Source organism: Zootoca vivipara, chromosome 3 (assembly GCF_963506605.1).
Source record: "Zootoca vivipara chromosome 3, rZooViv1.1, whole genome shotgun sequence".
In the NCBI taxonomy this organism is placed as follows: Eukaryota; Metazoa; Chordata; class Lepidosauria; order Squamata; family Lacertidae; genus Zootoca; species Zootoca vivipara.
The window spans coordinates 7,997,908-8,024,821 of record NC_083278.1 but is presented as its reverse complement, the minus strand read 5'-3'; the positions used below and the strand labels follow the sequence as shown (position 1 = coordinate 8,024,821).

At 39.9% G+C, this 26,914-nt stretch overlaps 1 protein-coding gene across 1 annotated transcript; it reads left to right on the top strand.

Moving 5' to 3' along the window:
- The first annotated feature begins 43 nt into the window (after window positions 1-43).
- ACTR2 (actin related protein 2) lies at window positions 44-25,626 on the top strand. The gene is made up of 9 exons (XM_035110270.2): window positions 44-212; window positions 5,845-5,955; window positions 12,128-12,343; window positions 13,331-13,403; window positions 17,404-17,540; window positions 19,082-19,231; window positions 20,745-20,890; window positions 21,238-21,370; window positions 23,510-25,626. Exons 1-9 carry the CDS (start codon window positions 165-167, stop codon window positions 23,678-23,680), a joined length of 1,185 nt encoding a protein of 394 aa, XP_034966161.1. The 5' UTR covers window positions 44-164; the 3' UTR covers window positions 23,681-25,626.
- The last annotated feature ends 1,288 nt before the right edge of the window (window positions 25,627-26,914 follow it).

Here is a 26,914-nt window from a genome sequence, read left to right as displayed (position 1 = left end):
CGCGGCGAGGTCACGGTCGTCGTCGTCTTCCGCTTTCCCGCCTTCCCTTCCGGGGCTGCCTGTGAGGGAGGAGAGAGAGGCCTGGTTGGAGTCGCGGGGAGGAGGCGAAGCTACCCTTCACTTCAGCCGCTCGCTCTGGGACCCCTTCCCCCACGGAAGGAGACATGGACACGCTGGGCAGGAAAGTGGTCGTCTGCGACAACGGCACCGGGGTAAGGAGGAGCCGCCGCCTTGCTTCCTGTAGCGGCGGCCGCGACTGAGGACCCCCCCCCCCCATACGAGGGCGGGAAGGGCTGGCGGCTCTAACGTCAACCGCCTTTCCCCACCTCACCTCAGTAGCCTGGAGGGGAAACCCTAGTGGGTGTCTGGCCCGCCACAGGTGTGTGTTGGGGGGCCTAAGTCGCAGAGGCGCGTGCGGGGCGGGGTCTGGGAGGCAAGGCGTTAGCCAACCCTGCCAAATAATTCTATAGTTCTATACCCTGCGGCTTTTCCCTGTCAAGGACTCAAGGCGGCTTACAGATTTTTTTAAAAATGAGAACATCTCTAAAGTATACGGCGGGCTGTGGGGAGAGAAACACCGACCATTAAGAAACGGTTAAACATCAATGAGATGCAAGCCTTTGAGTCCTTTTGAGGTGCTGGTAGAAGAAGCTAGAATAATCCTTCCTCTTTCTCCTCCCCGGCATAAGTAGCTTTTAACTTGCCGAAGGTGCGCGCGTGCCTAAGTTAAGAATTTCCTCTCATACTGCCACGCTTTCTTTAAACGAGTTCTTCTGCCTTTTCTCTGAATTGTTGCATCCCTATCCCACACTTTCATCCAAGGAGCTAAAAGTGGCGTCGTCACATTCTCCCATCTTATCCTCACAACAACCCTGTGAGGCGGGTTAGACTGAGAGTGAGTGAGTGAGTGATTGGCCCAAGGTGGGCTTCTTGGCGAGGTTGGGATTTCAATCTGCAACTCCCAAACCCTAGTCCAGCACTCTAAACACTATGCAGTGCTGCCCTGGCACAGAATCAATCCCATTACGCCATTCTGTTGAGTGTCTCTCAATCGCACACACACTCCTACCACTTTTCTAACATTTTGCCATCTACTGGCACCTGAGTTTCTTTCTTTGTATTTGCCTGTCCCCTCAAGCAATTTGTCACAGCTGCACCCGACTTCTCCACTCCCTGCCTGTCCACCCTATATCTGTTCTCTAGATGTGTCACTATTGTGACTCTTTCCCCATTTTTTTATGTTTGATGTTTTACTATGCTTTTACATATGCTATGTAAGTCGCCCAGAGTGGCTGGGAAAACCTAGCCAGATGGGTGGGGTATACATAATAAAATTATTATTATATTAAGGTGGACCATGTTCTCACATGGGCATAGCCAAGGGGCCCCCCTAGATCAAGTAAAAAAATAGAAATACTGTATTGCTTGCTTCAGTGTCCCACCCCTCATGTTTCACAGTCAGTTGCTCAAACAAGACACCAGTGTTGGTTTCAATTTCCCCCCCTTGAAGGGCCTAGAATCAGCAGTGCTAATAATAGTACCTAGACTCCTCCCATCTCTAAGAATATATTCTCTAAAGAAAGGTCTTTCAGTTTGAGAATACCAAAAGTAGAATATTGAAGTCAGAAAACTTAAGCGCCTTTTTCAGCCTGAGGCTAGAATAATTTTTTGTACTCTTCTCTAACAAGCCATTAAAACATACCCCCCCATATAGATTTATTGCTGATAGTACTGTGGTTTAAGAACAGCCTAGTTTATGAACAATGTGGATTAAGAACGTTGCAAACCCGGAAGTAGTTTTGGTTTGTGAACTTTGCCTTGGAATAAGAACATGTTTCAGTTCCTGTTGAGTGTGTTCCATTTGTAAATTGAGTCCCCCCATTGCTATGGGAAAGCACGCCTTGGTTTAAGAACGTTTTGGTTTAAGAATGGACTTCCGGAATGGATTAAGTTCGTAAGCCAAGGTACCACTGTAACAGCATTTCTCACTGCAGAGCGATGAGTGGCTTGAGCTTTGGGGTGGAATTATTATTAGCCTATCACTCACCCTTAGCTCCCATGGAGGGTTACAAGAATTTAAAATACAACTTTAAAGATATGCTGAAGTGTAATGACTTTCTTTGCGAATGAGTAATGGCCCCTTATAAAATGGATGCTTACTGTAACTATTCTTTGTGTGTGTTTGAAACAGATTATCTGGCTTCTCTGTATCACAGTGAATAGTATATACAGAGGGTTCATTCATTTTTTGGAATGTAAGGCCAAGCTTCACTTTGGTTATTGCTTGTGGTTTTCGTTGATGAAAAATTGTATGCTTTCTATCTACAGCTTGAGCCTGTAAATCCTATGCACATTTATTGGCAGTAAGTCCTATTGAACACATATGACTGCTATGTAAATCCTCATTAAGAACATAAGAAGAGGCTTCTGGATCAGGCCAGTGACCCTTCTAGTCCAACACTGTGTTCTCACAGTGGCCACCCAGATACTTGTGGGAAATCCACTAGCAGGAGTACTCTCTCCTATGGTTTCTAGCATCTGGAGTTCAGAAGGATACAGCCTTCAACTGCGGAGGCAGAGCGTTTTTAACTTTTGACACATTCACAATTTATTTTTTCAAATAAGCATTTTAAAAAAGCTCACAGTTTCCTTAGGGTGAAGTTAGATGTGATGTTAAATGCATGTTTACATTTTAACATGTATGTTTTTAAAAATTCACATAGTGGGGGGGGGGAGCTGATAATTGTCAGGATCTCAGCAGGCATGGAGAAGGAAAAGGAAGTCCTGCTGAAATCCCTTCTCTGAAGCTGCTGTTTGCATTTAGAGGAAACACCCTGTTGACACCAATGGGATTTCAGCCTAATTAAAATGCTAGCTTCAGAAGATGAATTTTCTTCCAAAGTAGTCATTCACCAACAATTGGAACATGTTTATATTTCCAGTATTGCAGTGTTAGCAACATCAGCAGGGATGCTTTAAAACTGAGTGTTCAGTTTTGTGTCTTTGGGTAAATGGCAGAATGCTTCAGGTTTAGGTATTCTCATTAAAACCTTATTCTTCCATCAGGAAAAACTAAAATGTATGAAGTCTACCTTATCTGGAAATTATGATAGGAATAACAAGAAGACCTATTTTTCAAACATTTGTGCTTTTCATTTGAAGCAGTATTTATAGTCCGCAATTTATTACCACTTGATGACTTAACAGGAAGTGAGAGAGCCAGTCATAACCACATAGTGTGTAGAAGAAACTATATATGGTAAAGCATACACTAGATAAACCCTAAGAGTTTTTTTAAAAGGTTATGTTAATGTCTATATTTACAATTGTGAAGTTAGTTTAGTGCTGTATTTCTTTTTGAAGAGGCAAATAGTTAGCAAATGTGTTCAGCACTGTGGTAAGCTGAAATAGCCAATTTTATTCATTTACTTAATTAAAATTAAAATTATTTATACTTAGACTTTAAACTAAAACATCAAGGCAACTTAATATTAGAGAGACCTAAATGATAGGTTAAAAGCTTTCGCTGGTTACTTTATTTTGTTATATTTAATTTTACTCTGGTTACAGGTAGGTAGCCGTGTTGGTCTGGGTCGAAGTAAAATAAAAAAATTCCTTCAGTAGCACCTTAAAGACCAACTAAGTTTTTATTTTGGTATAAGCTTTCGTGTGCATGCACGAAATTTTTTATTTAATTTTACTCTGGTTTTCTATAGACATCTGAGCACTTTATGCCACATGTCAAAACAGCATATCGCTTAAATGCTTTTTGACATCATACACATATGTATAAAAGCTAGTACAGTCATACCTCGGGTTAAGTATGCTTCAGGTTGAGTACTTTCAAGTTAAGTACTCTGCGGACCCGTCTGGAACAGATTAATCCACTTTCCATTACTCTCAATGGGAAAGTTTGCTGCAGGTTAAGTATGCTTCAGGTTAAGTACGGACTTCCAGAACCAATTAAGTGCTTAACCTGAGGTACCACTGTATCTAAAATGCTTTTACTGAAGATGGGCTTGTGTAGCTAGAGAGAGGCGGAGGAAGAGCAACAACAAATGAGGTGTATGCATTTAAAACACTTATAGGCTGTTTTTACACAAATCCAAAACTATTTATGGTGTAAGATAAACACTTTGCAGCACAATGGAGAGAAACAGATTCCCAAATGATCTCCTACACTGAAAAGATCTTTCACAATCAATTGAAGAGCAATCTTTGTGTGTGTTTTTCTAAAGTCTAAAGATTTTCATAACCATTTAAAAACCAGTTTGAAATAATCATAAATAGACTGCTTTGGTGTGTTGATGCATTTTTGAAAATATCCTTTGACACTCTACAGGGTGTGACTCAGCACACCCTGTTATGAAGGATATAATAAGCCATGGCTGGAAAACATAATTCACAAGATTCGTTCAACATCCACTGAGAGAAAGTCAAGTCAAGTTGCCTTCAGCACCACATGAACTTCCTGCCCATTGATATCAATTAGGCAGGCACCTTTGCTGAACTGTTTTCAGCACCTGTTAAAAACATTCTTGTTTAGGGAAGTCTCCAAATACGCAAACTTGACAAGTATTTTAATATGTAATTGTATTTTATTATGTGTTTTTAAAAAACTACTTTTAAAATTTATATTTCGATTTATTTTTTTAGAACAAATTGTGTTTGATTACCAGTATATCTGGATATTTTATGTAAACTGCTTAAACTGCTTAAAGGCTTTGATTAAGCAGCATATAAATCTGGTCCATGGGGTCACGAAGAGTCGGACACGACTAAACAACAAAATCTGGTAAAATAAAATGAAAACCAAGTTCCAACTGAATGGGAAGCTCTGTGCACCAGCATGCAGCCCCCATTGCTTTCACTTCACATGAGCAGGGAAACAAACCAGTGAGCCCATAGCTGACCATAGCTTCCTGTTAAGTGCAAACTGGAAACGATGGTCATTTCCAAGTACAGTGGTACCTCTGGTTGCGAACGGGATCCATTCCGGATTGCCTACACAACTTTCAAACATCTTTTTACATATAAAATACTCAGAACCTTTTAAAAAAAATGACGGCTGGGATTTTCAGGAAGCTGAGTTTAGTGCACCATGCTTATGCACTTCACATCAAGTAACAGAATTCTAGCAGCTCTATGCCTATGGAAAGCTTAGATTGGTTCTTTTGAAGTGTATCCAGCAACCAGCAAGGCAAGAATTTACCGCCCTTTTTATAACTGACATTTCATGCATTCAGAGGTTGTCTATCAGCATAAATGGAGAATCCATGGATAAATCTAAATATCTAAAGAGACTTTAATATACATAAACAGATGAAACTGGACTGTGTGTATTTTTCCCTTACCGTATTGGCCTGAATATAAGCCTCACTTTCCTCCCAAAATCCGACCGTGAAAAGTGTGGTTATATTTGCGACCTTACGGTATGCAAACAGCACGGGGCAAACAGTGCCAGGAGTGTGGCAAAGTGGTGCCCGCCCCGTGCGTAGTCCCCTGTCCTCTCCCCCAAGGCCGGGCGAGGAAGGGGAAAGGCCGCCGGCAACACAGCGCAGCTCCCTCCCCCCCAAGTATGCTGCCAGGAGCAGCAAAGAATGGAGTGGCTTATATTCGGGTATATTTCCCCCCCCCTCCAATTTTAAAGGTGTGGCTTATATTTGGGCCAATAAGGTAATTGTCTTTTTACGATTTCCTTCATGAGAACATTTTTAACTTAAAATGATAAGTGCTTATCTTGTTGTAATTTTATGTTAAAGTAACAGAACAGCACCAACAAGCTATTATAATGTATGTGAGTGCCAACAAACTAACTTGAAGGATTTTTATTTTATTTTTCAGTTTGTGAAATGCGGATATGCAGGATCCAATTTTCCAGAACACATCTTCCCAGCTTTGGTTGGAAGACCAATTATTCGTTCAACTACCAAAGTGGGAAACATTGAAATCAAGGTACTATTAAAGAACTTAAGTCCTTTGCATGGTACTTTGGGGTGCTCCCTCTTCCTTCTGGATAACTTCTTCTAATACATTATGTGATAATGTAGATGTTAAATCAGTGCAAATGGAAATTGAGATGTGGCTTCTTTACGGACAAAAATACGCTGATGGAGCTATTTGTTAAGTCGATTTTAAAACTATTGTGAGTAAGTGAACCAGCTGATAGCAATACCGGTATTTTGTAGTGGTTATTGTGTCAGACTAAGACCGGGGAATCCATGCTGAAACCCATTCAGCCATGAAAGATCACCTTGGACCAGTCATTTTTCTTCAGCTTAATCTGTTCACAGGACATTCTTGCTCCCCATTCTTGACCCTGACAGCGCAACAGATAAGCTGGGTATAATATTTATTCTGTGACATTCCAGAAGACCTTTATTCCTATTGACTCATTCTGTTGGAGTTTAAGAATATCCTTTTCTTTGAGTCACGATTGTTTGGGGATCCTGGCATTGCCCCATTTATTATGTTGAGGTATAGCAGGAGAATCAGACTAAATCAAGTATATGGAGGGTAGCAGGCAGAGAGCCTGCTAAAGTGAGATTCGCTTAAGCTATAACATGGATTGATATCAGTAGTTAGTTGTGTATTGCTTTGTTCACTTAGGTTATGTTAGTTGTGTATTGCTTTGTTCACTTAGGTTATGGCCCAAATTGCCCTCCTCAATCAACTGCATAACCACAAGGAAACATGGTGGAATTGGAGAGATCAGACAAGCAGGCCTCAATGTTTTAGTAAAACCAAATCATGGGGGCGGAGCAGAGCTTTCTAAAAGCAAAGGGAGTGATTATAAACAGGCAGTACCAACTTGTATCCATGTAATTCTCACAAATTTCTGTCCAACCTTGTTCATGCAATATAACGGGAGTACTGTCAGTCACCTGCATTTTAGTGGAGTAGTTATAACTTGCGTTATATGACAGCAGTTCCATTTCCTTGCCTTTCACTGTCTAGGATCGTGTAGTTTTCCCATCTGCTACTCCATTCTGTGTCTAGGCTCATGTTCATTCTTCTTTTCTGGCCAACTTACAACATCTCAGATAGTGTAACAAATAGTTCTCTTTTCTCCTCCTCACGATGCCCAAACAGATGAAGAGCTTAGAAGAAGAGAACACCCCAAGCATGGGCAGACGGGGGCAAGGATGTTCAAAGTCTGCACCTACTTTCAAACTATAACAGTGATTGGCTAGCACAACTTTAGAGAAACCTTTGCTTTTACTACGAGTATTAATACTATCAAGAGTTTATATTAGCACTGCCAAGTTTAGAGGTCCCACTAGAATTTTCTGTAGCCAAATAGCACAAATACTTAACAGGCATTAGGAAGAGAAGAACGATGGTCATCCTACTTGACTAGATTCTGCTTTGTTACTGCTTTGGATTAAGACCTAATTCTACTCAATAGGCAATTCAGTTATTCATGTCCAATCTTGAAGGCAAGGGGAAGATTATTCACCTTTGGGAAAGGGTGGTAGTTGAGTGGTAGATTGTCTGGTTTGCCTGCAGAAGGAGCCATGTTCAGTCTCCAGCATCTCCAGGTAGAGCTATGACTGTCCCCTGCCTAAAACCATGAAAAGTTGCTGCCTGTCAGTGTAGACAATGCAGAGCTAGATGGGCCAATGTTCTAGCTATATATAAGGCAAATTCATGTATTCCTGTAATCTGAAAAACACATCCATGCAAGGCTGAGGAAACTCGAAGGGTGAGAGAGCTCTTCTCACCTGGTTTAACCCAGCTCTGGCCATCAAAATCCATCTTTAATAAGATGCCCAGGCTTGCATGTTAATGGGAGCAGCCTCCACATCTGTGTGTTTTTCACTTGGTTAATGAGTGGTATTACAAAGAGAGTGTGCTTTGGGAGAGGATTGTTTTAGGCACGCTGGGCCCAAGCCCACATTTTTAGCTGCCCTACACAATTATGAAATGCACTGGCATTACATATTGGGCACGGCCTGAAACTTTAAAGCTGAGGTGGAGAGCCTTGGGCTCGGGTCAAAAGGGCCCCTCCAGTCCTTTCTATCTGATCCTTGGGATTCTCCCAAGATCCTACTCTTCTCCACCTACATTCCTCCTTCCTTGGCAACACCATTTCCTGGCCATACTTTGCATCCTCCTTTGGTGTTTTTTGCCTGATGGGAATGAGTCTGTGAACTCTTATAATGGTTCTTGCTTGTTTGGATGGAGAATACAAAGGTGTGCGGGTGTGTAGAAACTAGACTTCTGTATGAAGGCAACATTTATATTCATTGCTCTGCTCTGGCCCCTGCCCACCACTGGCATGTTGACCATGAAAGATTGACCTGAGCAGAATGTGTGATTTGGGCTGAAAGTTTCCCCATCTAAAGGCAGCATTGGTTATTTGGATCCTTCTGAGATCTTTATCCTTAGCAAATTGTGCTTAAGCAGGTTCTAAGAATGAGGGCTCCTGAGTCATGCACCACTCATTTTATTCGTTTGAAAGCAAAAGTAGGGTGTCACATAGAGATATTCCACACCGTTTCAGTTTTTCCTGGCCTATAAATAGGAAAAACAGTAACATGCATGATCAGATTTCTAAACTGTCTTTTCAACATACACAATGAAATAGAAGTTTCCAGAATATACTTACTAACCTAGATGCTAATTGCAACAACATAGCAAAGAAGAAATTGGGGGCTGCATAATTTGGTATCTGTTTTATATGCAAAATACATAATTTTCATTTAAGTGATATTCAGGAAATGGCCCAGTTCACACATAATGGTAATCTACAGTGAGGGGAAAATGTATTTGATCTCCTGCTAAATTTGCCCGTTTGACCTCTGACGAAGGGTAGGGGAGGGGGTGGGAAGGGAAAGGAAAGGAAAAATGGTAAGGGAAATTAAAAATTGGAAGGAGAGAATATAATGTATGTAAAAATTCTCGTACTTCAATTAAAAAAAGAAAAAGAAGCTAATGGTTTTCCTTAGTGACATGAGATATCATGGGCTCCTTGTCTTAGTGACAAATAGCCATTGTATAGATATTATACTAGTACAGTACTTAAATTTTGCTTGTCTACAGAAATGCAGATTACTGCACTATAGAACAGTGAAAAATTCTATTCTTTGCTTTTGAATTAGCAATGTGCTTACATACTTAAAGAATGCAGTGTTTAACATTTATCTGGTTGTATGTATATCATCCTATTCCTTCACATTTTGAGTCAAAATGAATAACACCTTAATTATTCAATATACTTTTAGTGGTTAAAGGATAATAGTCATTTCTTGGGGGATGACAAATGCCGTCCTGCGTAGCAAAATTGCAGGCACACCAGGATACCTGGAGTGCATTATCGATGAAAATCAGAACATCAGCCATTGCATGCATGGAAATAAGCTGCTCTTCTTTCTATTTCTGTTTCGGTTCTTGTTTTTTTGTTCTGTTTTTAAAACTTAGTAGACTTATTCTCACTTGCCCTGAAGTATTCAGAATTTGGAGCATTTCCACCTGTCCGTGCATCTGTTTTTTCTGCTTTAGTTCTGTTGTTTATACTTGAAATAATTTGAAAAAAAAAAAGATTTCACTTAGGCCTCTTCTGATTCTCTTGCTTCTGCCTTTTCTTCATCTTTCTTGACCTGTTGAAGTAGAATAACAAAAAGATGGTAAGTGAGGCGTCCCTGTACTATCATCCACTCTTTTGCTTGGTGGGACCTTGTAGCCTCTTTTTTTGGGGTGCTTTATAATTTTCATGTCCTGTCCACTTATGTTCTGAATACATAACCATTTTAATCTTGCTTCATTGCTCTCATTCAGTAGCTAGTACTTCCTTAAAACTATTGTACACATCTTGCAGATGTGACATACCCCAATAATTGCAGCTGCCTGTAGAGGCAAGGAATCTGAAGGTCAGTATCAGTGCTAGCAAACCACTGGCTGAGACATAACAAAAATGAGTCATAGAAAACTACTGGCATCTTGTCTGCTATGTAGGCAAGACATATGGAGAGTGTTAAAACCAATACTGTAATGTCAGTTCACACATGCAAACTCGCCATTTCTTTTTTTCTTATGATTCCTCTTGCAATCCACGTGTACAGATCACATGGGAAAATGCAGTGTGTGAAATGGTGGCGAACTGTTCGCACATAGAGCTATTTCTACAATCTCATTAATAGAGCGGTTCCCAAAAGTGCAGATGCAGAAATCATGTCTATGAAGCGAACCTTCCTATGATTCCCCATGCAGTCCTGCATTCTAGGGATACTCGAGGGAAAAATTAAGTGGCTTGTATGTGTGAATCTACCCTTAATATGTTCTGTGTCATCGTGTTGCCATATATTTAATATTTGTTCTTCTAAATTGAACACAGGATTCTCAACATGCTTCTTCAAGAACATGTCTGAAGCATGTGCTAAAAGCTGTGTGATTAGTGCTGCTCTTGTTTGATGTAGATCAGGGGTCAGCAAACTTTTTCAGCAGGGGGCCGGTCCACTGCCCCTCAGACCTTGTGGGGGGCCGGACTATATTTTGAAAAAAAATATGAATGAATTCCTATGTCCCACAAATAACCCAGATATGCATTTTAAATAAAAGGACACATTCTATTCATGTAAAAACACCAGGCAGGCCCCACAAATAACCCAGAGATGTATTTTAAATAAAATAACACATTCTACTCATGTAAAAACATGCTGATTTCTGGACCGTCTGCGGGCCGGATTTAGAAGGCGATTGGGCCGCATCTGGCCCCCGGGCCTTAGTTTGGGGACCCCTGATGTAGATCAAGGGTTGTCAACCTAGTCCCTACTGCCCACTAGTGGGCATTTCAGGATTCTAAGTGGGCGGTAGGGGGTTCTACGGCACAAGCTGAATTCTCCTTCCATCGAGCACTGGGGGCAATTTTACCATCAAGAAAGATGCATTAGTGGCCAGTAGGTATAAAAAGGTTGACTACCCCGATGTAGATTGAAAAAATAGTATTTCAAAAGTAGCATTAATAGGACCAAGGCAGCAGTGGGGTAAAATAATACATTGAATATACTCTTTTTTACCTTTCAGGCAGTTTTGCTTCTAAATTTCTTAAATGAATGATTTCAGTAGATTATTTTAACCACAACTAGTATGAATTTAAGAGCTATAGTAGAGATGCTGAATTACAATTAAAAAAAAACCCCTAAAAAGCACAATATTAAAATCCTGTTTAGAGGAGGATTTCAATTTGGTTTTAAATTATGCCTTTTCCACCTGCATGTAAGTTCCCCATATGACACATATATTTAGGCGCAAATATTCCATAGTTGCTGGAGATCTGTTACTTTATTTGAAAAATAAGGGACTTTACTGTTTAAATCTCCCCCTGTTTTGAAGCATGAGAACAAATTTAACTTTGTTCCTTTTTAATATCGTGTTAGTTAGGATATTGATGGGATAGGACACAAAATAATCTATTAAAACTTTTTTATGTCTGTATTCATTGCAAGACTGATGCCATATCACTGACTTGCAGTGCAAAGTATTTTTGGTAACTTCAAAATAGATCACAGAGTTGCTTAATCATTTCACAAATGTCTTTATAAATCAAAATTAAGTTAGGGATGAAGTTCATATGCTTGTGGAGGATAGTTTACAGACTTTGAATAAGTGGTGCGCATTGCAGAAATCTTCTGACTAATATAAAACTTCTGTTTCCCCCCCTCAATCAGTGTGGAACTTGCGGTCTCTTATTTGCTTTTGCTACTTGTTCTCTATGCTTGTGCAGCACTTGTTATTCCCATTTAGTAATGTGCACAAAAACATGAAACATGCATGGAAATTTTATTCTGCTAAGCCCACCTATTATTGTGTGCAATTCCACATCACGTGACTTGTTCATATATAAATGTGTAATAAAAAGTTGAATGTATTGGTCTAGAAATCTACATGTAAACTAGGCCCTTTGTCCCAAATTCCATGTTATTTATATATACATAGCTGTTTGTAGACTTGTGCCTACTGTGTTTCTTTCATTTTAAATACCTTGCTATATTTTTAACTTGAACATGTAAGTATTGTAAGACTGAATAATAAAAGCAGCTTCTTTTTATAGTTTTTTTTAAAGAGTTGGATTCAAAAAATGGTTTTGGAAAATGTTAATTTGCCAGTTTTCATTTGTAACTTGTAGGATCTTATGGTTGGTGATGAAGCAAGTGAGCTGAGGTCCATGTTAGAAGTTAACTACCCCATGGAAAATGGCATTGTCCGGAACTGGGATGATATGAAACACCTTTGGGACTACACCTTTGGACCAGAAAAACTTAACATTGACACAAAAAACTGTAAAATACTTCTAACAGAGCCTCCTATGAATCCAACAAAGAACAGGGAGAAGATTGTGGAGGTAGGTACCTTGAAGCAGACCCTATTTTTTGTCTGAGGAAGCCAAGGTGGCAGTATTCTTCAGGAGGAGTTATATTCTGTTTAGGGGCAGGGAAAACATATTTTATCCAGGTGTTTTTACATGAGTAGAATGTGTCCTTTTATTTAAAATGCATCTCTGGGTTATTTGTGGGGCATAGGAATTCGTTCACTTCTTTTCCAAAATATAGTTCAGCCCCCCCACAAGGTCTGAGGGACAGTGGACCGGCCGCCTGCTGAAAATGGTTGCTGATCCCTGCTCTAAATGTCCAGAAGATAAAATCAATTTATTCTACATTGAATTTTTAAAAGTACAGACTGCTTCTATGTTTGAGGGGGTGGAGAGACTTGCAGCGATCTTTTTGTGACCTGTAAACCACACATTTTTTGCAAATACAGATAAAGCCTAAATGTTTTTCCGTCCTCTGTGTTATCCAGAAGACTCAAAGGCATCCCCTACTGGAATAGATTATGCCCTTGTGGCCAGAAAGAGGTAGACTCTATGGCTCACATGATTCTGGACTGTCCCCTTTCTAATTTTTTTGATTTTGGCCCCCTCTTATCCTTTATGAGACCTGGAACCCTCCCCAACAAGGAAACAGTGGTCCAGCTCTTGCTGAGGGATGACTTCCCCGAAATTACCAGAATTATGGCCCACTACTTGTCCAGAATTTATGTAATTAAAATCAATACATCTAGCCTTCAACAATGATAGCTGAGGATCCCTTGTGTGCCTTTTCCTCCTCCTGCTCTCCATTATTTCTGTATGATGTAGAGTTACTATTTATACTAATTACCTATATGTTTTGTATGTTTTGTTCTTGTTTTTATATTTTATATATATGCCAATAAAGGTGTTGAATTGAATTGAAATTGAATGAAGTTGGCAAATAGTGCTTTGTCAAACACAGACTTAACCTATGAAATTTACTGTGCTTTCTTCAACTAAGAGATAACTTTAATTTTCCAGGTCATGTTTGAAACCTACCAGTTTTCTGGTGTCTACGTAGCGATTCAAGCCGTTCTTACTCTCTATGCACAAGGTAAGTGTAAATACTCAATAGCAGTCAGTTGGGTGAGGCTGCACCACTCAAACTCCAGCCATTTTCTTTTCGGTGTTTACTGGAAGGAGGGGCAAGGCATTGGTGCAAATACATCCTTGGAAGTACTGTATTCTCCCCTCTGGTGCATTTGAATCTAAAGCTGCTGCTTCACCCATCTCTCTACCTACTAGAAAGCAACAAAGATACAGGTGGTAGGTTGGGTGAGAACTGTGCCACCCCACCTTGGCCGACTGCTACTGTAAATGCTACCATCCCAGTCCTTGCTAATGGTATCTTTCTCAAATGATGTCTTTTGGAGGGTTTTTTTCCAAGCTTAATTGCTGTGCAAGGAGATCTCCAAGGTATGCCATGAGTAATAATAATAATAATAATAATAATAATAATAATAATAATAATAAAATTTTATTTGTATCCCGTCCTCCCTGGCCGAGGCCAGGCTCAGAGCAGCTAACATCATAAAAACAACACAATATGCATAAAAACAGACATCAATTAATTAAAATACATCTTAAAATTAATTCAAACAAATTAAAATCTGGGCAGGTGGCAATTATCAGGTTGGAACTGAGAGTGGTTAATACTTGCAAGGGCCAACTGTTTCCACTGATTATACAAGGACCTGTGAGCAGGTTGGGGGCCTCCTTCGGGCTTGTTTTATACAAAGGCAAGTAAAGTCAAACTGCATTCTGGCCAAAGGCCTGGCGGAACAGCTCCGTCTTGCAGGCCCTGCAGAAAGATGTCAGTGACTATGAGGCAGTCCTGCCCACTGTGGCTTGGGCCATATCTCCTTTTAGCCCTGCCCACTGCTGGCAAAAGGAAAGCAGCCTTTGGGCTGAAATCAGTTCCCCACCCCTGCTTTAAGGAGTAGCTAAAAAGCATAGCTAGTACCGGTAGTACTTCTGTTCTCTAAAATTACTCCTTTCTATTGGTAATTGAGAGACTACTGCTAGCTGATAATTAGGGCAGAGAGAACACTATGACAGATGTATTAGACTGAAACTGCATGTTGCTTTACTCTTGGGTCAAGTTCATAATTTTTTATGGAAGCAAGCTACTTCAAGTATTGATTGAAAAGGCTCGAAAGCCTATTCAACTGGCCGCTTCATTTACTGAGACTAGAGGAAGACAGCTTGACTTTGGGAGCCTGAAGAGAATAAAACTTGTATCCAAATACAAATGGAACCATGATGCATCATTGATGAAAGTTGTTAAAGCCAGATTATTATGATAATGAGCTTGCACTGTAAAGAATATGAAAAAATGACTATTATCAGCAACATGCTCAGCTACTAAAAATATATTGCCATTCTCCATGTATGCAGGGCCATCCTGCATACATGGAGAATGACAGTACCGTATTTTCCGGCGTTTAAGAAGACTTTTTAACCCCGGAAAATCTTCTCCAAAGTCAGGGGTCGTTGTATACGCCGGGTGCTGAAATCTGCGGTCGCCGCATATGGTGGGGGGAGCTCAAAAACTGCCACGGCCGTATCTCTGCCGTATGCAGCGACCATATGATTCAGCAGAGGCCGAGCTGGACACCGTTGGCCACATGGTACAGCTCCTGCACGTTCAGGTAGTGCAGGAGGCCGCAGCCCATCCCCATGCCACGAACTGGCTGCCTTGGCCGGGGAAGAGCAGCACTGAAGCCTCCTTTAGGCACGCTGGGCCCAACCACGGCACCTCATCCGCCGCTGCATCCTGCAACAGGCCCGCCGCGCTCGCCGCTCCGAGAGCCGGGAAGGGGAGAGTGTGGCCTGCGGAGACGGCGCTTCCTTTCCTCCCCGCCGTGGGGGGGGGGCAAATATAACCCAGATCACAGCAACAGATTTAAGGGCACTGTATCCTGGTGTACTAGATTCATGGGAAGGCATAATATGGTACTGAGGCAAAAGACGAAAATTGCCCAAAAATTACCTGCAGATCTTGATAGCAAAGTAGTAGTTTCCATCGATATGTAATACAACAGCACACTAAACATGGCTATGCATTAAGTAGTATTGGAAATATGGATGAAACTCCAATGAATTTTGATATGATTGGAATAAAACTGTCCATCAAAAAGGTGAAAAAACCATTTTAATTAAAACAAAAGGACATGAGAAGTCCAGTTTTACAGTGGTACTAGGATGCACAACTGGTGGCGCCAAACTGAGACCAATGATTATTTTTAAAAGAAAAACAATGCCAAAACTCAAGTTCCCTGTTGGTTGTTTTGTACATGTGAATGAAAAAGGCTGGATGGATGAAGAAGGGGTAAAGCTATGGCTTGATATTGTATGGAGCAGGCGACCAGGTGGACTTATTAAAAAACGTAGTCTACTGGTGTGGGATATGTTCAGGGCTCATTTAACTCCCAGCACCAAGCAAAGGCTTGCAAGACTAAACACAGATGTGGCAGTTATTCCTGCAGGATTGACATCGTTGGTACAGCCACTGAATGTGTGCCTAAACAAGCCATTTAAAGATTGCATTCGAGAACAGTGGAATGAATGGATGGTTAGCGGCGATAAGTCATTCACAAAAGGAGGAAACATGCGTCCTGCACAGTTGGATGTTTTGTGCAAGTTTGTCATAAAATCCTGGAATGATATTGATGCAAAAACAGTAATCAAGTCTTTCAAGAAGTGTGGCATATCAAATTCATTAGGTGGTATGGAGGACGACTACTTGTGGCAAGATGAAGAGGAAGCCGAAGCTGAGACCACACCATCTGATACGGAATTCGATCCATACGATGACTGCCTTACAAATGTACCACAAGATGTCATTGATGTACTTATGATATCAGATGACGAACAGGAGGATTTTGAAGGCTTTTAAAGGGGAACTGTCACGCCAGCAAACGTGTAAAAATACCGTAGCTTGCAATTATGATGGGCGTTGCTAACTCGCCAGGGACTTGCCCGGCACTTGTTCTCTCTCTCTTGTTTGTTATCTTCCTCCTATCATCAGTTCCAGTTTGGTTGACAGCTTAGAAAATAAACAGCATAGCAGCTCCCATGGGTTTATTGTCTTATCCTTCCTTTCAGCTTTAGAGTGAATTAAGAAAAGTTTAATCCACTTGGACTGTTTTATGTTTACATGTTTGATTACAAACAGCCTTATGTTTATAAGTGACAGTTTTCCTGCTAAGTACCTGCATGTCATAAGCATTTGAATAAAAATTACCATATTGAAATCAAATCTGATGTTTTTAAAAAAATTATTTGGTGTGCGTTGGAAGAGGGGTAGTCTTATACGGCGAGTATATCCCAAACTCTATATTTTAACTGGAAAAGTTGGGGGTCGTCTTACACGGCCATTTGTCTTGTACGCCGGAAAATATGGTACCGTATATATTTTTCATGGCTCAGTATGTTAGGTTACACATTTGAAATGCTAGCTGGTATTTTCACTAGGATGCCTTTGTTTCCTTGAAGGAAAGAAGCAAAAGCAATCTGCATCAGGGATTGCATCCTAGAAAAGAAAGGAAGACTGTGTAAAAGATGGCACTAGGAATGTGCCCATATGTCTTCTTCAATAATTTGAATAATAATTATTTCTAGGCTGTAATGTGAAAGCCCTAAGATATTATAGTAGCATGCTTTCCATCTTGAGGCAGAATGACACTAGCCATTCTTGATATCTTCATATGGTGGGATATAAATATAACAACACAACTGAATTTAGTTTAACTATCTTCTTACTTTTTTGCTCAATGTGGACACTGTACTATGGTGTTAGTTTCACAGGCTTCTGGAATAAGCCATTCAAGAAGTGGCAGTCCACAGTCCCCAATCTAGATAACTCTTCCAGAATTATACTTTCATTGTCTGTGTTACAAGCCACAGAGAGATTTAGGGGAATCTGCAAGGTCATGCTTTCTTCTGCCCTTCTCCCAGCATATTATAGACCAAGTCTAGTTTTGTTTCCTAAACTTAAAACCAGGATCCATATTGACATGTTCTCATGTGCTTTTGCCATTATTCTTGTTCAGGTTTACTGACTGGTGTTGTTGTGGATTCTGGAGATGGTGTTACTCATATTTGTCCAGTCTATGAAGGCTTCTCTCTTCCTCATCTCACCAGAAGACTAGATATTGCTGGTAGAGATATTACCAGATACCTCATCAAGGTAAGCTAATGGTGTTGAATCTGAGCAGAATGCATTTTGTAAAATAATAATTATTATTATTTCAAGAAAAAAGACAACTTTCCACATATACACTCCAGTACATAATCTTCTTTTTTGTTTCGTCAACATCCCATCCCATTTTCCATTGTGATTTTGTTTTCTCCCCTTTGCTGCACCCTGTCTATCTCTTATGTCATAACAATATTACAGTAAGTCCTAATTCTTTATGTTGCTCTTACGTCAAATCCTACTTGCGAATTCATCAAACTATAAAATTTGTTTAAATGGTCCAAAAAAGGCTTCCATTATTCCACAAAACTGTCATCAATTAATTTTAGCTGTTTACTTAGGCATTTCTGCATAGTCCATCACTTTACCCATCCATACTACTTTTGTGGGAATTTCTTCTTCCTTCCATTTTTGATCATATAAAATCCCTGCTTCTGTCGTAACGTACATAATTTAATCGTTTTTTGGGAACTTCTGTCCCTATAATCCCTAAAAGGAAAGCTTCAAGGTGTTTTTTAAATTGTATAATCACTTTAAACATATTTTTATCTCATCATATATCATCATCTAAAATAGGCATCCCCAAACTGCGGCCCTCCAGATATTTTGGCCTACAACTCCCATGATCCCTAGCTAAGAGAACCAGTGGTCAGGGATTATGGGAATTGTAATCCAAAACATCTGGAGGGCCAAAGTTTGGGGGTGCCTGCTCTAAAACATCCTTGCTTTCCTACAATTCCACTCCATGTGAAAAAGGATCCTCCTGCCTGTTTACATTTCCAGCAGTTCTTAAGAACCTTCTTATACATTTTAGCCAATTTACTAGGTGTTATATACCATCTATACATCATTTTCATATCATTTTCTTTCATAACATAACAAACTGTAAATTTCAATTTTGTTTTCCACAACTTTTCCCACACATTTATTTCTATATTATGTCCTAGATCCTGGGAACATTACTGATTTAACTATTTCATCGTTCATCTTCCATTTCAATAATAGATTATACATTTTGGACACCTGGGGATTTCAGTCTGGGTTATCCCCAACAAAAATGACTGTTGTTTTTGCGAAAGTTATACTTAAACATGTTTTTCTGTTAATTATAAATCATTTCCCTTTTACCTTTTACCTTTTTACGTGTCCATAGCAGGCTAAATTGCTGGACTTAAACTCAGTCCCCTTAACCTACGTAATTTGATTATTTTCTTAAAAGTCATGCTTTTATCAGTTTGTCTTTCAGAAGCCTGCTTGTTTTAAAAAGCTATACAATAAGCCTGCAATTTACACGCATTTAACTTGTGTGCATTCAGCTTTACATGTGTGGCAATTTTTAAAAAGGGGGGGTTTCCAGGGAAAATGACTTTGGCAGTCCCAACCATCATTGAACCCAATGGGTTTTGATTATATGCACTTTTGACCTTAGGCACAATTCTCAGAACATAACCCCCATGCAAGTTGTGGGCTTCCTTATGTAGAAGGGAGAGCGGTTTTCAGATTTGCCACTAATTAACTTACTTTCATATCAGCTTCTTTTACTACGAGGATATGCCTTCAACCATTCCGCTGATTTTGAGACTGTTCGTATGATTAAAGAAAAGTTGTGCTATGTGGGCTACAACATTGAACAGGAGCAGAAACTGGCCTTGGAAACTACTGTGCTAGTTGAGTCCTACACGGTGAGTATGTCACAGGATTAAGCTACCAAACTTAGGCATTACTTCAAATGCTGAATTGAGTGAAGCCTCTTCTAAGTCAGGCATCCCCAAACTTTGGCCCTCCAGTTGTTTTGGACTACAATTCCCATCTTCCCCAACCACTGGTCCTGTTAGCTAGGGATCATGGGAGTTGTAGGCCAAAACATCTGGAGGGCCGCAGTTTGGGGATGCCTGTTCTAAGTGTTCATTGTTCAAATGGGTCGCCTTGTTCCAAATTCTATTGAAAACCTGTTCCTTAAGGCTTAATAAAAGCTGATGAGTCATCTAAAGACATTACCACTTGGTGCGCCATTTGCCTACCACTGTCTGTCTAACTCATGTCTTTTATGCTCGTAACTACATACAACCACTTTCTTGGAAAGAGCAGGAAGTAAATGCTTCCAGTTAATGGTCATCTGCCTCTGCTTTTTCCTCGTTTTGTCACTGCTACCATGTTGTGTGTTTTGTTGTTTTTTAAACTGTTGTAAGGCATTGTTGTAAGGCATTGTCGACAGGCATGATAAATACATTTAAGAGCTGGAAGAGAGGGAGACGTTTGGAGTGTTATTTTGCCAGGAGACACAGTACTGGGTCATGATAACAGCCTGTCTTGCATCAGCTGTGCTTTCTGATCATAAGTCAGAGAAAAAGCCATACACCAAGCACTGTGTGAGGCTTTAAAGAGCAGTCAGACTCCTGGAATAAAGCCACCTTTTACATGTGTTTGTGGGAGGGGGACTAACTGTTCTGTTTTGTTTTTGTTCTATTTATTGTTGTTGTTGTTTAGTCGTTTAGTCATGTCCGACTCTTCGTGACCCCATGGACCATAGCACGCCAGGCACTCCTGTCTTGCACTGCCTCCCGCAGTTTGGTCAAACTCGTGTTCGTAGCTTTGAGAACACTGTCCAACCATCTCATCCTCTGTCGTCCCCTTCTCCTAGTGCCCTCGATCTTTCCCAACATCAGGGTCTTTTCCAAGGATTCTTCTCTTCTCGTGAGGTGGCCAAAGTATTGGAGCCTCAGCTTCACAATCTGTGCTTCCAGTGAGCACTCAGGGCTGATTTCCTTAAGAATGGATAGGTTTGATCTTCTTGCAGTCCATGGGACTCTCAAGAGTCCCCTCCAGCACCATAATTCAAAAGCCTTAATTCAGAACCATTTGAATTATGGTTCTATTTATTAGTGCTTTTATATTGTCTTTTTCTCTTGTAAACCTCCCTGAGATCTTCAGAGAAGGGTGGTATATACATTTAAGAATTAGAATTAGTATTAGTATTAGAATTCAAGTGGAGAGAGAGCCCAAACTACAAGTGCATCAAAATGAGGTTTGGTAACTTTCCTCCCATCACGCATTTGGACAAACTTGGGACTGCTAGAGGTGTTTCCAGTGATTTATCTGAACACTGTCAGTATTTTTGTTTTTGTTTTTAAAAACTTTTATTAGTAGTAATTAAACAGTAATTTTATCAGTAACACCAGACGTTCTGTTCCATAGCTCCCAGATGGCAGAATTATTAAGGTTGGTGGTGAACGGTTTGAGGCACCCGAAGCTCTGTTCCAGCCTCACTTGATCAATGTGGAGGGAGTTGGTGTCGCTGAACTGCTGTTCAATACCATCCAAGCTGCTGATATTGACACCAGGTAGGATCAGGAACAACTAGCACACTCAAATCTGTGTGAAGGTCGAAGATGGGATGGGCAAATTCCCAATGTTGCATAGATGTGTTTAAAGAGATGAGTACTGTATATGAAAACACAATTAAGATTCACAGACTACGGGGGAAAAGCTATCAATCACCTGTACAGCATTTACTACTCCTGTCTTTCTGCAGAAAGACAATCCTGAATGGGAATGTTTAAGGGACCACAGTATTACTGCATCTTTAATGTTGGATTCTGTTCCCCTTTTTGGAAGTGAAAACATGTCTTTCACACTGGTGTTGCTGCAGTCATGCTCATTTTTTTACAGAAGTGTGTTTCATCTTTAGGTCTGAGTTCTATAAGCACATTGTGTTATCCGGAGGTTCAACGATGTACCCAGGGCTGCCTTCACGACTGGAACGTGAACTTAAACAGCTTTACTTGGAACGGGTCCTGAAAGGTGATGTGGAGAAACTTTCAGTAAGTAGCCTTCAAATAAATCCTAAGTTATATACAAGACTGTCACTAGAGGGAGCAAGGTGGTCAAAAATAGCGTGGGACAGTCAGGATTGAGTTTGTAAACTTTGAATAAACAACTTCACATTGAGATTACAGTTGTTTGTGAAATTGCTTTAAGCTGTTCAGCATCTTGAATTGTACTTAAGTACACTTGTGAAGAACTTTCTCAAGTTCTCTTTAGAGTGCCATCTCAGTAAAGGAACTACTAAGTTGGAACAATGAGGAGGAACTGGTTTTGTTTTGTGTTGTTGTCCATTCCATAACATACAGTAGAAGTTTAGTTTCCTGAAGCTCTTAGGTGCTCTTCATCCTTCATAAAACAATTATTTAATCCAGGATGGCCAGGGTGCATGTTGTATACAGTCCCCTGAAGGGATTTCTGGCAGTTCCTGAAACCTCCCAACAATGATCTTAAAACAAGAGAAAATTTAAAAATCCCCCAGCAGGCGGCATGGACCCAGTATTGTGGTGGTCATACTGGACAAGTTTCAGCCTCTTCACTGGTCTCCTAAGCTGCCTCCTTTTCCATTGCAAAGGGGCCCCTTCTCCCTTGGGTGTAGTGTCCTTGTTAGAAGTTCTTAGAGAGGCTTCGCAAATGGGAAGAAGCGCTGCTTCCTTGTTCCTCTTTAAGAACATCTGACAATGGCACCATCTGAGAGCATGTATGTGTATGTGTTTATATGAGGGTGCACACATACTGGAATGTGGCCCTTGGAGGGTGGGCATACCCTTAATGTGGTCCTTGAGCAGAAAAAGATTAGCTACCTCTGCTTTGACATATCCACATCAGTGGTGTAGATTAGAAAATGTTCCAGTGCTTAATCTTTCCGCAGGAAAACATCTGTTTCATGAGTTTGTTAGTACCAATGAATGGCTACTGATTGTCCAATTTATTTTGCAATCTTGGCAGTTTCAAAGTTTTTAGCTTGGTTTACTGAAAATAAGTAAAATAAACCTGCTAAATTAGATCACTCTCTAACGTGAAATCTTTGACCCTCTGGAAATTGCTGGGCTTTTGTACAGGTTTCCAGAAATACCAAACACCACTGTGTTCTCAAAATTACATGTGAGCTGACATCACGTTTGTGGGATCAAACTTGATTTCTTTCTTGCTAGCATCAGTTAATTTTCTATATTATAAAGCTACCTGCTTTATGGGATAACTTTGTAACACATTAGATTTAAATGTTAATAGATTAATCACGTAAGAGTACCGACATTGGTTGGGCAGCATATTTTTACAGCACAATTTTTAATACAAGTGTTTATACAAAATGTAGGTGACATAGGAGGAATGCCTCCTAAATTGTGTGCATCTAAATGTATCAAACCGATTTACTGGTTTAAAATTGTGCAAACTGGGATGCAACTCTACAGTATGTCATATACAGAGCTTCCAAAATACAGTGGCTTACCAATTACAGAATTTTAAAAAGTCTATATATTAAAATATTTGTATTCTAATACTTACATAATACTTCAGTTCATTGTGTGGCTTAATATATATAATTAGACATCTGCATTATACTCCACTTGCATATTGGATAAGGTCATTGATTATAAACTAGTCTCTTCGTATCTCTGTCCACAACTACTTTTGTGGATCAGAACATAAGGAAAAACTTTCTCAGCAGAGAATACAAGGCATGCTATATTTTGCTGGGGCTCTTGAGTCCAGTTCTACAGGGAGCCAAACCCAAAGCTGGTCTAATCTGTGCTAGAACACTTCAGGGAAATGAGGCAAAATGTAGAATGCTCCCCTCTGTTGCCAAATGCATCCACAGATTCTCCTGCTATCTAAACCTGCTTTTTTTGTAATATATGTATATATCAGGGTGTGGTTTTTTTAATGTAATAGGCTACAAGTTCAGATAAATCCATTAGAAAAAGGCAAAATTGAACTACAGTTCAGTTTCTAATGTGCAATGTTTCCCATAATCTCCCAAGCTATAGCTCTTTTATACATGGTGTCTACTAATATTCCAGTACTGTAGTCATTGACCACCCAGAGAGAAAGAGCCACTTCTGCCATTCTTACAGGTTTTACAGCTTTGCTCCATAACCTCTAGTAATGGTGCTTTATCATCTTTTCCCATTAAGAAATTTAAGATTCGTATTGAAGATCCACCTCGTCGAAAGCACATGGTATTCCTTGGTGGTGCAGTTCTAGCAGACATCATGAAAGACAAAGACAACTTCTGGATGACCAGACAAGAATACCAGGAGAAGGGAGTTCGTGTGCTTGAGAAACTTGGTGTGACGGTTAGATAAACTCTGGAGCTTGCTCCCATCGCAGCTCCAATGCTCGCATTCCTTTATTGCCAATCTTTGAACTCATTCAGCTATGTGACACGGAAAGGCCTGTCTCTGCCCTTTGACCCAAGGGCTAGGTTTTGCTCTGGTTCCTTTTGTTAGATATTTTAAATGTGGCTATATTTGACTACTTAATTGGACCACTTCTCAGCAAACAAAACAAGGGCACGAATAGCCTGTCCTTCCCGGTAGGCAGTTGGGTAATTCCAGTAGCTTTTTCTTGGGTTATTGCTATAATGCTGTTGGCATTTGTCTATAGCTCATCATGGATGGAACCTTTTTTTAGCACGAGAGAACCTTTGGACAAACAACTCTTTACTATCATGTGGTTGTAGTGATTTATCTTTGCATCCTTTTGCCTTTATCCCATGCTGTTCAGTGTCTTTATATCGTAAGAACTCTGAAATCAGTGTCTTTATGTCTTGCTTATGATCTTGCTTAAATTGGATCAAACGGCAAACATATTTTTCAAACCTTCCCCCGGAATATTTTGGGGTCTGAAATTGTTTCACATGAAAATTGATTATGTATCCTTAAATCAGATGGCAGAGTTATGAGGAAACTAAAATAGAAATTTGCCTGTCTGTTGTTGCAAATTAATTATCTTAACTGCCTGCACTTCTGTCTCTCAAATGTATATTTCTAGCTTAATGATTTGGCATAGGTAGTTGTTTTCTCCTATGGAATGCATACAGAGCTTCTTGCAATGTTTTTTCTTTCTTTTTTTGGTACTGTGATACCATCTTTCATTACCATTGGGCTTAAAGACTTTTTTTTTTAATGGGTAACATTAGAATGTCATCTGGGACTGGATTCCTGGATATAATCTATTGAAAGTAGTATGTTTAAAAAAAAATCTGAACTTTATTTACTGGTACAAAATTAGAGAAAAACAGAATTGTATTAAATTTGAACACACAGTAGCACAGTGCCAAGTAATTATTGCTTTTTTAAATAAAAAAAATTATAATTGTTAAATGTTATTTAAAATCACCCAGATATTTATATATGGAACTGTGAGGTAGGTTGTGAAGAATGACCTATATTTGTAGCGGTTAAAAAAGACCACATTGGAATATTGGCATTGTAGTAAACTGGTAAATACTCAAAATTTACCTGTCGAATCTTGACTCTGGGATAAAAGGAAATAAAATAAGTATTTGAAATACTGTTTAAAGTCAAATGTACCACTGAAGAAAGGTATAGTGAATTATTGACACCCTTCAAAGTAACATCCACCAGGAATGCCAGAAGACGAAACCTGCTTTCTCACCAGAGCATTCTTGGTAATTTGAGGTGTTCCATACATGTGCATAAAAAGGAAAGCCTGTCAAAAAGATGGGTGAAACAGCTTCAGACAGAAAAAAGTACAACATACTTTCTGCTTATCTTTTCCTCCCATTTGACATGGTACGAAAAAGCATACCTGTTGAAAGCAAGTGCTAATGTGTGCAGTGCCTCACACAGCTAGTAGTAGCATGTACTGTACATTGTAAGTGCCTTCTGCTGGTCCCAACTCTTTCTGCTTTTCATTCCTCCTTGGGGTTGTGAGCTTTTACTCTACCTTTTCCCCCTTTTCCTCCTAGGTGAAAATCCCAAACAGGAACACAAACTACTGGGTTGACCCATGTTTTCTACTATGAGAAGCACTAAAATATGGTAAAATTAACTAGATAACCTGTATCTAAGTACATAAGATCTACAAATGCCAACTTTAACAAGTGGCTGGCAATAAATACTGACTCAGAATTGTCAGCCGTTTACTGTGTGGGAGAATATGGTGTGGGTGTTCTTACAATAGTGTGTGCTATTGAACCTCAGCATAATTTTTAGAGTTTGAGGGTAAGATCATTCCAACATAACAGCCCCCCCCCCCAAAAAAAAATTCAGAAGAGAGAGAAAGAAGTTAAAGGCATTTTGAATATATATAAAACAATGAAAAAGTACAACAGTATCACAGGGATAAGCTGAGGGTGGGGAGAAGACCGTGAAAATCACAGGGATAAGCCGGTATGAAGAACTGAGTTTTTGCAGTGAGCAACTAATCCCCTTGCCCCTGAAAGTTAGGCGGTCCCCCAAAATGAAGTTTTAACCTGCCCCCCCAAAAAACAGGTCATTTCCCCTCTAAAAAAGCCCACTGAACCCCACTAAAACGAGGGTAGATCACCACCAGTTTATAACACCCTTCCCACTTCTGATCCACAAACAAAAACACCCTACAAAACTAAACAAAATACCACCTTAAAAAATAAACCTCTTAAAAAAAAATCACATAATAAAAATCCATTAATCCCCATCTATCTATCTATCTATCTATCTATCTATCTATCTATCTATCTATCTATCTAAATAAATGTAAAAAGGGCATGTGGGAGAGGGGGAATCGCAGGGATAAGCCAAGGGTGGGGAGAAAGGGATGGGAAACGTCATGGGTCAGAACAGGGTGGAGGAAATCACACTTCAAAAAACTAAAAATACAAATAAAACTACCAAAACAAACAAACAAAAATACGCAATCATAAGACAACAAAAACAAAACCATTAATACAAGGACAAAGTTGGAACATCCGGACAAACAATACATCCTACAATTCAAAAAACAACGGTATTAAACCATTAACTTTCAAAATAAAAATGATTTCAATACTCCTAAAAAAACACAAAAAACACAGCAATGTGTGGCCAGGTCAGCTAGTACTATATATAGCAGCACTACTAAAGGTGGGAAGGACCAAATGACTATTTCATTCATAAAGCCCCATGTCTTGTCTTATTGCACACAAGAGAATGCTTACAAAAAATCTCTGAACAGACCTGATCAAGTGTCTTCTGTTGTACATCTTAAAACTACAAACTCTGCTTAGTAGTTGCTTGTTTCTCTAAACCATAGTGAACATCAAGCCATGGTTAACAATCCTCCCTTGTTTGCTAAAATGTTCATCAACAAGCCACAGTTAGTTGAAAGCTTCCACTACCCATTTTATTGGTGGAGGATCAGGAAGCATATGACCTTATGGCTCACCCAGATTCCTTCCCATAGCACTAAACTATACTTTAACATTGTGTCCAAACACAGCCTCTACATTGCCTCATGCACTTTGATCTAATACAGGCATGGCCAAACTTGGCCCTCCAGCTGCTTTGGGACTACAACTCCCATCATTCCTAGGTAACAGGACCAGTGGTCAGGGA